At 30.8% G+C, this 13,038-nt stretch overlaps 5 protein-coding genes across 7 annotated transcripts in view; 2 read left to right on the top strand and 3 right to left on the bottom strand.

Moving 5' to 3' along the window:
- LOC113797696 (uncharacterized) overlaps positions 1–1,628 on the top strand; it is a 37,845-nt gene extending 36,217 nt beyond the window's left edge. The window contains exon 6 of one of the 2 annotated variants that reach the window (XM_075821640.1): positions 44–1,628. In XM_075821640.1, coding sequence (XP_075677755.1) covers positions 44–1,250 — 1,207 coding nt within the window. In that variant the 3' untranslated portion in view covers positions 1,251–1,628. The remainder of the gene's footprint in view (positions 1–43) is intronic. The other variant, XM_075821641.1, reaches the window with a different exon arrangement.
- A 152-nt stretch (positions 1,629–1,780) lies between these two features.
- TfIIS (RNA polymerase II elongation factor) lies at positions 1,781–5,196 on the top strand. The gene is made up of 4 exons (XM_027348131.2): positions 1,781–2,137; positions 2,192–2,911; positions 2,969–3,115; positions 3,190–5,196. The coding sequence occupies exons 1-4, from the start codon at positions 2,066–2,068 to the stop codon at positions 3,268–3,270; spliced, it is 1,020 nt and encodes a 339-aa protein (XP_027203932.2). The 5' UTR covers positions 1,781–2,065; the 3' UTR covers positions 3,271–5,196.
- Positions 3,638–7,587, bottom strand: LOC113797704 (ABC transporter G family member 20-like). Its single transcript, XM_027348129.2, has 2 exons — positions 6,478–7,587; positions 3,638–5,195 (listed from the first exon to the last, which is right to left on the bottom strand). The coding sequence occupies exons 1-2, from the start codon at positions 7,570–7,572 to the stop codon at positions 3,801–3,803; spliced, it is 2,490 nt and encodes an 829-aa protein (XP_027203930.2). The 5' UTR covers positions 7,573–7,587; the 3' UTR covers positions 3,638–3,800.
- Positions 7,588–7,747: 160 nt separating this feature from the next.
- Positions 7,748–8,500, bottom strand: LOC113797698 (uncharacterized). The gene has a single exon (XM_027348121.2). The coding sequence runs from the start codon at positions 8,413–8,415 to the stop codon at positions 7,825–7,827; it is 591 nt and encodes a 196-aa protein (XP_027203922.2). The 5' UTR covers positions 8,416–8,500; the 3' UTR covers positions 7,748–7,824.
- A 175-nt stretch (positions 8,501–8,675) lies between these two features.
- LOC113797697 (uncharacterized) overlaps positions 8,676–13,038 on the bottom strand; it is a 45,283-nt gene continuing 40,920 nt past the window's right edge. For both annotated transcript variants that reach the window (XM_075821611.1, XM_027348120.2), the window contains exons 7-10: positions 12,694–13,038; positions 12,225–12,626; positions 11,655–12,140; positions 8,676–11,560 (exon numbers count right to left, since the gene is read on the bottom strand). In XM_075821611.1, the coding sequence (XP_075677726.1) occupies positions 9,015–11,560; positions 11,655–12,140; positions 12,225–12,626; positions 12,694–13,038 (3,779 nt within the window). In that variant the 3' untranslated portion in view covers positions 8,676–9,014. The remainder of the gene's footprint in view (positions 11,561–11,654; positions 12,141–12,224; positions 12,627–12,693) is intronic.

The following is a 13,038-nucleotide window of genomic DNA, read 5'->3' as shown; positions in this document are numbered from 1 at the left end:
CTTGATTTTTAATTTTTTCTCTTTAATTCTTTACATTTTTTAGAATCCTTGGCTACGTAAGACAATTTATGAATGGAATGAAAAATTATCTTATCAAACATGGTGAAGGTGATTTTATTAACGTTGTCCAGAATGAACGTAGTCGTTTGAAACCAAATCAATTTCTGAATATTGATTCAATATTAGAAGTTTCATTACAAAAATTGATTATAAAACCATTGAAAAATTTCCTTTATGAACTATTTATTCGTTCACACACAATGTCTGGTTCATTGAAAATTTTATCAACAAATATTAAATTGGCACAAAATAAATCGCCAGAAGAATTAGGTATACGACCAGAATTACTACCAATTGAACCAAGAATTATGGCTGAAATACAGAAAAATCTACGACGATTACAACAATCATATTCACCGATCAAAAAATTGGAACATTTATTAAAATGTATTGCTATTTTGAATGGAAATTTTAAGGAAAAATTATCAAAATTCGATGGTGATAATAATAAACAACAAAAAACTAAACAATCCAAATCAAATCGAGCTTTTAATGGTGATGATTTATTACCAATGTTAGTCTATCTGATTGTTCATTGTGGTGTTATTTCGGCTGAAATTGAATCCGAATATATGCTTGGATTATTACATCCATCCATTCTAAATGGTGAAGGTAGTTATTACCTGACTGTTTTATCCAGTGCTATACAAGTATTGAAAACAATGTATACAGCTGATAATGCAAGATCATTGGAAGACATTATCACTTTGAATGGTAATAATACGAATGGACAATCATCATTGTTTTCAATGTTACGATCACAACCATCGGAAAATCTTCAACGTCAAATGATTTCATCAAATAAGATAATGAATGGAAAATCATTGGCCACTACTATTGTTACATCGAATCCATTAGCATTACCATCAATAGCTAATATGCAAGCATATATGAAAATTATGATACCAAACGAGCTTACATCGATTATTACTTGTAAAACAGTTCCAGTACGACATAATATGACAACCAAAGAAGTTTGTCGTATGATTGCACATACATTTCGTATTACAAATCCGGAGGATTATTCACTGTATCGAATCAAAGAAAATGGCTTAGAAGAAATACAATTATTAGATAATGAATATCCACAAGTAATCAAATCAGAATTAATGGCAAGAAATGAATCAACAATGTTTGCCTACAAACGTTGTGATGCTAAATTTATTTGGCCAATTACTAGCCCAAATTAAAAAAATATTTATATTTGTATTTTGTAATTTGTTTCTCTGTCTTTTTTAAAAAAATTCTCATTATTTTTTACTCATTTTAACCACTTGTAACTCATCATCATCATCATCATCACAATAAACAAAATTCAAAACAGAAAAAGAAAATAGTTTGATTGTGCTAGTCAACGTGTGTTGAAAAAACAAACGAAAAAAAACGGGATATCATTTTGTTTCGAAATCTCATTATTACAGTCAATAAATTCAGAACAAAACTAATTATCATCCATAATAGATAGCGGGAATTTTTGTTGAAACTCTTTTTTCCTCTCTCTTCTTTTTTTTCTATTATTATTGTCCTCAATGTTTCGCTGATTAATTTATATACTGGATAAATAAATGAAAATTTTGGTTCATTTTGAAATAAAATATGATTGAATTTTGTTCATTAAAAAAATTTTTGGCGCTAAAATCATTCAAAAACTTTAAATATATTTTTTGGCCATTTTTTGAATACGTTGTTTATGAAGAATGCTTTCGCCGTGTTTTTTTTTTTTGGTTGTGCTCGAATCTCGTTGAATGTGAATTAACTCTCGGCTGCTTGTCGGCCGCGTTTGTTCTGGTCGGCTACGGCTCCCCTTTCTTTTTTTCGCTCAGACAAGATTCTCTTTCGTCAACATATTGTTTTCGACTCATTGCATTGTTTTTAGTTGCAAAAACAAACTAATTTTCCCGGCATAAATTTTCTCCATTTTTTTGTCTGATGTATGAAGGCGAATTCAAAGTGTTCCTATTCATTTTTTAATTAGAAAAAAAGAAACAAAACAAAATTCTCAATTATGGCGAATGATGAAGAATTGATGCGTGCAGCTAAAAAATTAGATAAAATAGCCGTTCGTAAGGATACTTCGGTATGTAAAAAAGAATTTAGCAAATGAAATTTATTCATTTTATATTGTAAATAGAGCGCTTCACAAGCTGTTGACATTTTAAAAGCATTACAACGAATGAAAATAACATTGGATCAGATACAGAAAACGAATATAGGCAAAATTGTTAATCATCTACGTAAATCGATACATGATGAAGAGATTAGTTCATTATCAAAATCATTGATTAAAACATGGAAAAAATTATTAAATGAAAAAGATGGTAATAATGGTGGTACTGGTGCAAACAACAACAACGGGAACAAAACTTCAAATGATAATGGAATATCAAATGATTCGATTGCTGAATGTAATGATAATGGTGGTTCAAGATTACCATCATCATCATCATCATCACAATCATCACCGAATATTAATGGTTCAACAAATAATTCATCAAATTCAATTAGTGGCAGCAGTATTGGTGGTATAAATAAACGTCCACAACCACCTAAACAAACATCATTTCCATCTGATACAAATAATACTATCCGACTTAAATGTCGTGAATTATTATCAAATGCATTAAAACCGGATGCTGAAATGGAAAAAGATGAAGCATTTTATGATGTTGAAATTTTAGCCGCCGAAATTGAAGATAATATTTATAAAGAATTTAAAGATACTAATCTTAAATATAAGAATCGTGTACGTTCACGTGTTTCAAATCTTAATGATAAAAAAAATCCTGATCTCAAATTGAATGTACTACGTGGACATATTAAACCAGAAAGAATTGCAATCATGACAGCCGAGGTTAGTTGTTTCTTTTTAAAATAAATTTTTAAATCTAATCCTTTGTTTTCTCTCCAGGAAATGGCCAGCAATGAAATGAAACAATTGCGACAAAAATTCACAAAAGAAGCAATCAATGATGCACAAATGTCATTGACAGGTGGAACTAAAACCGATTTGATAAAATGTCCAGCATGTAAAAAAAGCAATTGTACTTATAATCAGGTATTATCATTCGTTGAAATATTATTATTATCGTCATCATTTTTAACATTTTTTTTTCTTCATTACTTCACAAGGTTCAAACACGTAGCGCCGATGAACCGATGACAACATTCTGTTATTGTAATGAATGTGGAAAACGATGGAAATTTTGCTGATTGAAAATATTGAATGCAATTTGATTCAGATTTGTAGATGTCCAAATGATGTTAACATGATTTTATCCAGTCTGCCAACGATTTTTAAAAAAAGCAACATTGTCGATTCTAATGGTTCTTCGAATTTGAATTCATCATCATCATCATCATCATCATATAGTATCTTTTTTTTAATGAACAAAATGAATTTATTCTTCCTTTGGTCATCTTGAATTATTCATTCATTCAGAATATATGTTTGTATATCAAATATAATTAATTGCACTCTCTCATCTTATCCTATTTCGACAATATTAATTTTGATTTAAATTATATGTATTGTCTTGAATAAATCTAAAAGCATATATATTCTATACACACAAAAAAAATGTCCAAGTTGTAATTAATAGTATTTGGTTTTCGATCATATTCAGATATGGCAGATAATATTATTAGTTGTAATTCAAATCGGGGGATTATTGATTGGAAATTTTGATTGAAATTCGTTCACACACTATATTTTATAAATAAAATTAACCCTTTTTGTTCACTTAAACACGTCGTTTGAAATGTGTTAATGCACAGAATAAAAATATTAATAACCAAATAGTTGAAACAATGAATGCCGATGCTACACTTGTATGTCGTAGATCCCAATCACGTAACAATATAAATCTTAATGCATCGATCGATTGTGTTGATGGTAAACATTGACTTACATATTGTAATATGATAGGCATACTTTGTACTGGCCAAAATATACCGCCAATTATAACGCTTGGAAAAAATGTACCAATCGATAATGTTGTTGCATAGATTTCATCGGGGCATGTTGCCGATAACATTAAACCATACATTAATCCACATAGGCCTTGTAAACAAATCAAACTTATTGATAATGGTAATGAACCTAAATATGGCATACGAAATAAATAGAATGCCGTTATGAATACTAATAATAATTGAACCATCAATATGGTTGATTGTATAAGTATATGACTGAATAAAAATTCAGCAGTTGTTGCGCCAGCTATCAACGCCCGTTCGATTAATTGTTGACGAATTTCATGTATAAGTAGATGACAGCTTACAATTGTTGTTGCAAAGAATGCAATCATAATCAATGCACCAGGTGCTATAAATGTTTCAACAACGGCAACCGATGTTTGTTGGATACCATAAACTGGCGGTCCAAATGCTATTGGTGGTTTAAATGTATGATTACTTAAACCCATCGATACGGCCAAACGTTGAGCAAAATTTAAAAATGCTGTCAACAATTGTCGTTGAATCTGAAGACCGATCAATTGATTTGACATATCCAATTGAACATAAACTGAACTATCATCCCAAATAGAAAATTGTTGTTGTTGTGATTTTGTTGAATGTTCTTCATCGTTGTTAACGTGATTATTATCATCATCATCAATATAACCAAATGAAAAAAATCTTGATCGTAAAGCTTCACTGAAACGTTTATTGAATTGTAAAACGGCAGCAGCTTGATTACTTTTGACTGCATCATATGCTTGTTTTGGGCTATCATAATAATGCAATATAAATGCATTAGGTTCAAAACTATCGAGAAAAACTTGACTTAAATCCGGTGTTGGACATTCACCATTAAAAACAGCAATCGGTATATGATTAATATCTCGACCAATACACAACATAATCAATGCCATTTCAATTGCAGGTAATAATATAAAAAATAACAACAATGACCAATTACGATAAACTTGACGAAAATTTTTCTGTACCAATGTCCAAAGATGTGATAGACAAATATAATGATTATTTTTGCTCGAACTACCATGATGACCATCATAATCATGTATGTTGTTGTTGTTGAACCATTGTTGTGATTTTCGTTGAATTTGATTGTCAAATTCTTTTGAATGAATTCGTTTTTTGTTAATCGAATCATTGATTGTTAAATGATTATCCTGTTTTTGTAAATCAAAAAAAGAAATAATTAGTAAATTTTCATAAAAGTTTTTCATTACCAAAAAAAATCACAGAAATATTCGAACGTTTGGAAAATTATTCTAAAACATACGCCATCTACCGTCAACATTTACTACTAATATTTTCAAACTTTTTTCCCATCAAAATTCAATGAATGATGAATGTTGATAAATTATAAATTCAAACCATCAGAATTTATTTGATTGTCAAAACATTTCCAAACACACATCACACACACATCAACAACAACAACAACAACAAAACTCTTCAAATAACCATCATCGCCACAATTCACAATTGTGTGAATCAATTCTAACAAAAAAAAACTTGAAAATTGAAAGCAAAAAAATAAAAAAAATTCTGGTTTTCCGCTTCAGCTATTCTTTTTTTCAATTCCTATTTCTACATCGCCGCCACTATTGAACGGTGTGTGTGTGTGAAAAGAAAAACATTTTTGGACATAGTTTTTGGAAACATTTACATTCATTTCAGAGATGGAAAAAATGGTTTTTCCTTTTTGCTGAATTCTATTTGGAAAAAAGCTGATTTTTTTCTGTTCAAATAAAAGAACACGAAGATTGTGAAAACCGAAATCAACAACATTGGTGAATAATGAAAAAGAAAGGAATAAAAACCGATGAAGATGCTTGATGATAATGGTTAATGGTTGGCTGGTTTGGTTTGGTTTTGGTTCAAAACATAGAAATGGCCGGAAGCTAAATTAGTTTTCTGTGAAAAGAAAGAAAAATGAAATTTTCTTCTTCACTTAAATTCTCTGTGTTTGGTTTTTTCTCATTTAAAATTTTTCATTTTTGTCACAATATTTGAACTGGCGATGATGCAGATCCAAAAGCAAAATACATGAATTTCATTACGGAAAAAAAAAGAAAGAAAAAACATGACCGATTCAAGGCAATCATCAAATCAAATCAAAACCAACAAAGAATAAATAAATAAATCTGATTAGCTTGTTTCGTTCCCCCCTTTGAACAAGAATATATTGAATTCAATTCAATTCAATCATCACTTTCATTCTGGCGAGAAAAGCTGTTTTATCATCATCATCGTGAAAAAATATTGTCAATTTTGGTAAAAAAAAGCTAATAATAATAATAATTTTTCTGTTCAGCTGGTTGATTGGCTAGTTCCCTTGTGGGAATTTCGTTTTTTTCAATTTAAAATTTTGCTGATAAAAATTGAATGAAAAATCAAATTTTTTCATTTTCATTTCGGTTATTGTCAAAAGCTTTCAATATTTACCGCTTTTATAATTAAATTTTCCTGATTTTCAATCGGGATGTTAACGATGTTGTTATTGACGTTGTCGTCGTTGATGAAATTTATGGCCACCATTTTTTTTGAATTTGATTGAATTTTCGTATCGATTTGATGATTTTTTCTATTATCATCGTTATTGTTATCATCGATGACAATCGAACTGATTGTTGATGGTGATCGTGATTGAATCAATTCATCATATTGATCATCATGATAATGACATAATTTTAGAAATGCTGCTTCCATTGTATCCACACGAAAACGTCGCAATAAACGATGTGGATGATCTTGAACCAATAAACGACCACGACGTAAAAATCCAATTTGATTTGCATGTCGAGTTTCTTCAATATAATGTGTTGTTAGTAAAACTGTTCGTTTTTTTACCGTCGTTAAATAGATTAAATGTTTCCATATTGATTCACGTAATAATGGATCAACACCAACTGTAGGTTCATCCAAAATCAACAACCAAGGATCATGTAACAGAGCTATGGCTAATGAAACACGACGTCGTTGACCACCACTTAAATTTCGAATCAATTGATTCCGGTGGGAACAATCAAAATCACCACCATCTAATTGTAAAAGTTTCAATAGTTCATCAATACGTTTTCGACATTTGTCACTTGAAATACGATATAATCGTCCAAAATATTCCAACATTTCATATGTTGTAAATTCATGATACAGAACAATATCTTGTGGCATATAGCCAATATTTTTCAGATATGATGGTGATTGTTCATCAGGGTTAATTTCCTGACCAAAAACTTTAATCAAACCATTTGATGGTGATATTTGTCCAAGTATCAAACGCAATAATGTTGTTTTACCACAACCAGATGCACCCAATAGGCCATAGATTTCAGATTGATAAACATTCAATGAAATATCATCCAAAATAGCTGTTGTTGATGTTGGTCCATCAACTGCTGTTTTATTCTTCTTATTCTTAGAGAAATATTTAAATCTTTTCTCATAACGAAATGTTAGAGAACACAATTCAAGAATTGTTTGATTCATCATCATCATTCGATCCACATTCATTGATCGATTCAGAACAAATGAAATCATGAAACCACCGAGAATCAAAACAACCCAAAAACAAAAATCAATCAATCAAATTGATTAACACCTTGAACGAATTTCGCTTTGCTTTGATCCAAATATTGAATGAGAAAAAATTGGGTCAAATTCTGTGTTTCAGGATCAAAAATTTAATCACAATAATTCATTCATTCATTCATCATTTAAATTTAGCTAAATATTTTTATACATTATTTTAGTGGCAATAATAATAATAATGATTGAAGAAAATGAAAATCTTCAACCTCTTCTTTGTAGCATTTCATCAAATTGTCCACTTGACTGTTGTTGTTCAACTTGTTGTGATGGTGGCTTTTCAATTTTACCCGTTGTTGTTTCTGGAAATGGATCGAATGAATATTCATTCCAACGAATTTTAACCGTTTCTTTTGGTTGTGGCCGTTGTAATGGTTCTAATGTTTGTTCAACATTACCACTACAAACTGTAACAGCATTTGTTTGTTTAATATCTTTTTGTTGATCAAAATGTTCTTTTACAATTTGATTACCTTCCAATGGTTTTGGTTCTTCAACAGGTTGTGATTGATCATTGAAACGTAATACATAATGATCATAACCATTTTCTTTTACTTGTTGTTGTTCGGCCCATAATCGTATTGTACCCCAATTTTCGGGTAAATGCATTTCGAAAAATCCACCAGCAGCCGGACCAGTTGGTTTTGGTTTTTCCTTTGAACTACTTTTCGATGTTGATGATGAATCTGTTGTTGTTGTTGTTGTTGTTGCTGATTTTTCTTCATCGGATTGTTTGCTACTATCTTCCGATATTGTTATTACTGTATTTGATTCGTTTGATGTTAAATCAGACATTTTTTTCTGCTTTTCTTTTTTTCGTTTCAAAAAAGTTCAAAATTCTCATACAATCGCAATCAATTAAGCTCAAACTAATCAACCAAACATAATTTTAAATACATTTTTCAATTGAATTGTTGTTATTTTATTTTACATTTTACAAATTATAATTGAATCAATTTGAATACAAAGTACAAAAAAAAGCCAAAAATTATTTACAATTAATCATTCATTATTCTACAATTCAATTTATAATGATATTTATATAATTATAATCCAATTAGAGAGAGAGATCACTTGCTATATGTTTTTTTTTTATTGTACGTATTTTGAGTTTTGTTTTGTTTTTTTAAAAATTGTAAATAATAAAAATTAAAAACATGTTTTGGAGGGTTTTTTTAAACTTCAATCATCAATTTGGTCGCATCATTTGTTTGTTTAACATTATGCAATTCTAAGGCGAGTATTTTGAAAAAATTCATTCGATTGATGATGTCAAAATAGTAACTGAGTAGAAATATTGTTGAAAATTTGATTGTTGAAACAAAAAACCAAACAGAAAAACAAAATGTTGCACCTAAAATTAATTCGGCCATTGAATTGAAATTGATGATCATCTAACCATATAGATGATCATCAAGGTTTGATCGTTGTTGTTGTTCATTATAAAAACGATCCAAAATAGTTTGATGATAATCCGGTGGTTCTTGTTGTTGTAATGGTTCAGTTGATTCAGAACGTCGAAAACAAGATGCTGTTGTTGATGATGATGGTGGTATTGATGTAGCACCAATTTGTTGATTATTATCTGAATGTTGTCGAATCATTAAATTATTGTTAGCTCGATGACGATTATTATTTTGATTACGCCAATTGTTATTGTTATTAAAATTTCGAAGACTATTACAGAATGGATTTGGTGATGATAATGATGGATTTCCTGCTGAAGATATTACCGGATTAACATTTTGATGATCAAAATTATAATATAATCTTGTGGATATTGGTGATTGATGATATTGTTGTGGTGTAGCCTGATTCGGATTAATAAATCTTGATGATGATTGATTTGTTGGTGAATCCAATTGATTGGTTGGCAATATTAATGATCCATATTTATTTGTGGTTTGTGGCAATAATCGACGTCTTGATGAACCTGATGATAAATTATTATTGCTGCTTGTTGATAATGGATTTTGGAATGTTTGTTGTTGTGATCGATTTTGGTTATTTTGAATGAAAAAGAAATCACGTTCAGGTTGATAAGCAGTGGATGGTACGGATGAATCATCATCATCATCCTCATAATCATCATCTTCATTATAAGATTCATAATCTGGTTCGATTAAATTGGTTTTCTTTGATTTTTCCTGTCGATTTTGAATGGATTTTTTATCCGATTTAACATTTAACGATCTGGAATCACCACCCGAATCAGAATAATCCGAACTATTTGATTGTTGATGATGATGTCCATTTGTTAATGATGATACAAGTTGTTTTGTTGTTGGCTTATTTTTTGGACGTTTTTTTCTTAAATTTGCCATAGATGAATTGGATGATAATTTGGATTTTTCACCAATCTCTTCATAGTTGGATAGATATGGATTATTTTCATAATGATCTTCTTCAACAACAACATTTTCATTTGAATGATTAGCTGGCGGTGATGATAATGAATCCATTTCCATATGATGATGATGATTGGTGGTTATTTGCTGATGATTATGATTATTACCCTGTTTATTAAATTTAGCTAATGTAAATCTTTGTTTCATATCCGGTGGTGGTAATGGTGGTAGAATTTGTAGATTTGCCGATGTATTTGAATTATTACCCGATGATGAATTGGTTACTGATGTTGAACCGGTTAATTGACAATCATTATGTCCAGATGATGATGATTCTAAACAATGATATTCTGGTTCAGCATAAACTGGATTAGCTTCATTAGTAGTACCACCACTATCATCACCATTATCAACAGCACTACCAATCGAAGGTGATGGATATGAAACTAAAAATGGTTTCATTATTGATGAGGCACTTTGATGAGGATTGTTTTCACCTTGATCTTCATCTTCATCATGATCATCGGAATTTGATCGATCACCACCCCCATAGATAGAACCATCAGCTGTACTATAATGATTTTGTTGTCGTTGATTATAAAATGATGATTTTGTTAATGTTCCCGTTATTAATGGTGTTGTAAGTTGTTGATTTCCAGCCATTCGATAACCAGCACTCAATGTTGCTGTTTTTGAACGATTTGTATCGATTGTATTGGTAAGATATACAGAATCTAATGGTTGATGATCCATCGAATGATGATGTGCATCTAACATCAAAAGATGATGTGATGGTCGATTCAATTTTAAACGTTTTGGTGTATTAATATCATCATCACCACCGTTAATCATTGAATTATGTGAACCACCGAATCCTTTAAATGATGAATGACCACCACCACTACCTCCATTGCGATTATTACCATTACGATGAAAACAAAAAACAATAGCAACAGCAGCAAATAGTACTAAACAAAATACAATAAGACCAGCTGATGCAGCAACCATAAATAAATTATCATATCCATTATCAGCAATATTTGTTGAATGACCAACACCAGTCGATGATGGTGACATAATCTGTCCGGAAACCGGTGTTTCTTCATACCAACATGGACGTGATTCACCAATAGCATTCGAAACAACACAAGCATATTCATCAAGATTAGCATCCGATGGTACACCCATTACAATACTTTGTCTGGTATGTCCTCCAATACTATGACCACCAGCAACCATAGTAACGTCATCATTTTGATAATGATGTTGTTGTGATGGTTGTTGTTGATGATAATAATCAAATAGAGATCCGGATGAATCACTTGCATAATCATAATCTTGTGATATTGCAACAAATAATGAATGATCAGAATTAATGGATGGATGAATTTCTAATAATTCGGAACCATTTCGTCGATACCAGGCAAATTTCCCAGGTGCTGGATTTGAAATGGCTGTACAAGATAACATTATTGGAATTGGTTGCGGCTGTTGATCTGTACGGCTTGAATCTTGTTGTTGTGGCTGTGAACGTTGCCGGTTACGAAGTATTTTGGCAGTATTAATACGTCGAAGTTCACATTCAGGACGATCTATAATTATTGATGAAATCAAACAAAAAAATAGAGATGTTAAGGTTTAAGGTAAAAAACATTCATCAAAAATCAAAATTGAAAAAAAACTTACAGAAAACATTGATAGTTAATGTAGCCAATGTTGAACCATGTTGATTAGTAGCAACACAGGTATAATTACCGGATAAAGTTCTTTCGGCATAAAAACGTCCTGCTGATTGTTTCAGCGATGATTGTTGTTGCTGTCCAGAATTTGTTAATTGATTGATTTGATTCGATGATTGATCAATGTTGGATGATGAAGATTCGAATGATATTTTTCCTTGTTTTAAACGATTTTTCTGTGCCATTGATTTATCCAATATTAATTGTGAACCAATTGCAACAATCGTTTGATTATTGTGATGCGAATGATTTTCACCATTATCATTATAATAACCTAATGATAATGATGAAGATGGTATGAATGGTTCGAATGTCCAATAATAACGTGGTTGTGGATTACCAAATGCTTGACAAATAATTGGTTTTTCGGGATAACTTTCACCTTCTAATAGATCAATACCAGGTACGGATAAATGAACTGAATGTGGTAAATCTATTTCAAACAAAAAATCAATGATCAAAATAGAAAATATATTAGATTGAATGGTTGAATGAAAAGGATAAATGAAAAACATACATTCACGACGAAAAACAACCGTTGAATAAACTGGTGGTCCTAATTCTTCGGTATCCGAATTGGATGATACACATGTTAATTGATCAAAATCAAATAACATTGATGTATTATGTATTGTTATTGATGACCATGTATGTGTTGGTCCTTGAATTCCTTCAGTTTGTTCATTAATCAACGAAAATGTTAGTTCATTTCCATTACGTAATTTAGCACGATATTCATTGGTTAATAGTGGTGATGATGGAAGAATACCACGTGTATCAGGTGATAATCGAGTAAGGTTATTATGAAACCAATGTATTTCACATGGTGGTTGACATTCAACACGACATGTTAATGTTAGATTTTGATCCGATAAAGCACCGATTGTTGTTGGAAGTGATTGTAATATTCGTGGTGGAGCTGTGAATGATTAAAATGATGATGAAATCAATGCTTGGATCAAATTGAATCAAACGAAATGACTTACATTTAACATCCAAACGAAATGTACCCCATTCACCTTGTCCTAAATCATTGATGGCTCGACAACGATATTCACCTGAAACAGTCATATCAGCTTTTGGTGTTCGATATCGTGCAATCAATGAATTTCTTTGAATCGAATTGCTTGTCATAATTGGTGGTGGTGATTGAAAATGTGTTGTAGCACGATCAATACGTAAACCGTTATGTGTCCATATGATTGAATGAGCTGGTGGATCACCAGGGTCATCAATACGACATTCCAAAACGGCTTGTGATCCTTTCAATACATAACGATCATTCGTATCACTATTACTGGTCATTATTAACGATGCTGATCCTGGTGGAT

Source organism: Dermatophagoides pteronyssinus, unplaced genomic scaffold (genome assembly GCF_027571235.1).
Source record: "Dermatophagoides pteronyssinus isolate colony J.1.1.1.1 unplaced genomic scaffold, Derpt_VIB-CSIC_2022.12 sq0011, whole genome shotgun sequence".
In the NCBI taxonomy this organism is placed as follows: Eukaryota; Metazoa; Arthropoda; class Arachnida; order Sarcoptiformes; family Pyroglyphidae; genus Dermatophagoides; species Dermatophagoides pteronyssinus.
Note: the sequence above shows the minus strand (reverse complement) of the source record. Positions and strands in the feature narration are given on the sequence as shown.

What these genes read in the sequence shown, in the direction of transcription:
- TfIIS (XM_027348131.2), top strand. Translation starts at nt 2,066, where the DNA reads ATGGCGAATGATGAAGAATTGATGCGTGCAGCTAAAAAATTAGATAAA. An exon ending in TTGCAATCATGACAGCCGAG is followed by an intron (nt 2,912 to 2,968) that starts GTTAGTTGTTTC and finishes TTTTCTCTCCAG; the next exon opens with GAAATGGCCAGCAATGAAAT. An exon ending in GCAATTGTACTTATAATCAG is followed by an intron (nt 3,116 to 3,189) that starts GTATTATCATTC and finishes TTACTTCACAAG; the next exon opens with GTTCAAACACGTAGCGCCGA.
- LOC113797704 (XM_027348129.2), bottom strand. Translation starts at nt 7,572, where the DNA reads ATGATTTCATTTGTTCTGAATCGATCAATGAATGTGGATCGAATGATG. An exon ending in AAAATTTAATTATAAAAGCG is followed by an intron (nt 5,196 to 6,477) that starts GTAAATATTGAA and finishes TTACAAAAACAG; the next exon opens with GATAATCATTTAACAATCAA.
- LOC113797698 (XM_027348121.2), bottom strand. Translation starts at nt 8,415, where the DNA reads ATGTCTGATTTAACATCAAACGAATCAAATACAGTAATAACAATATCG.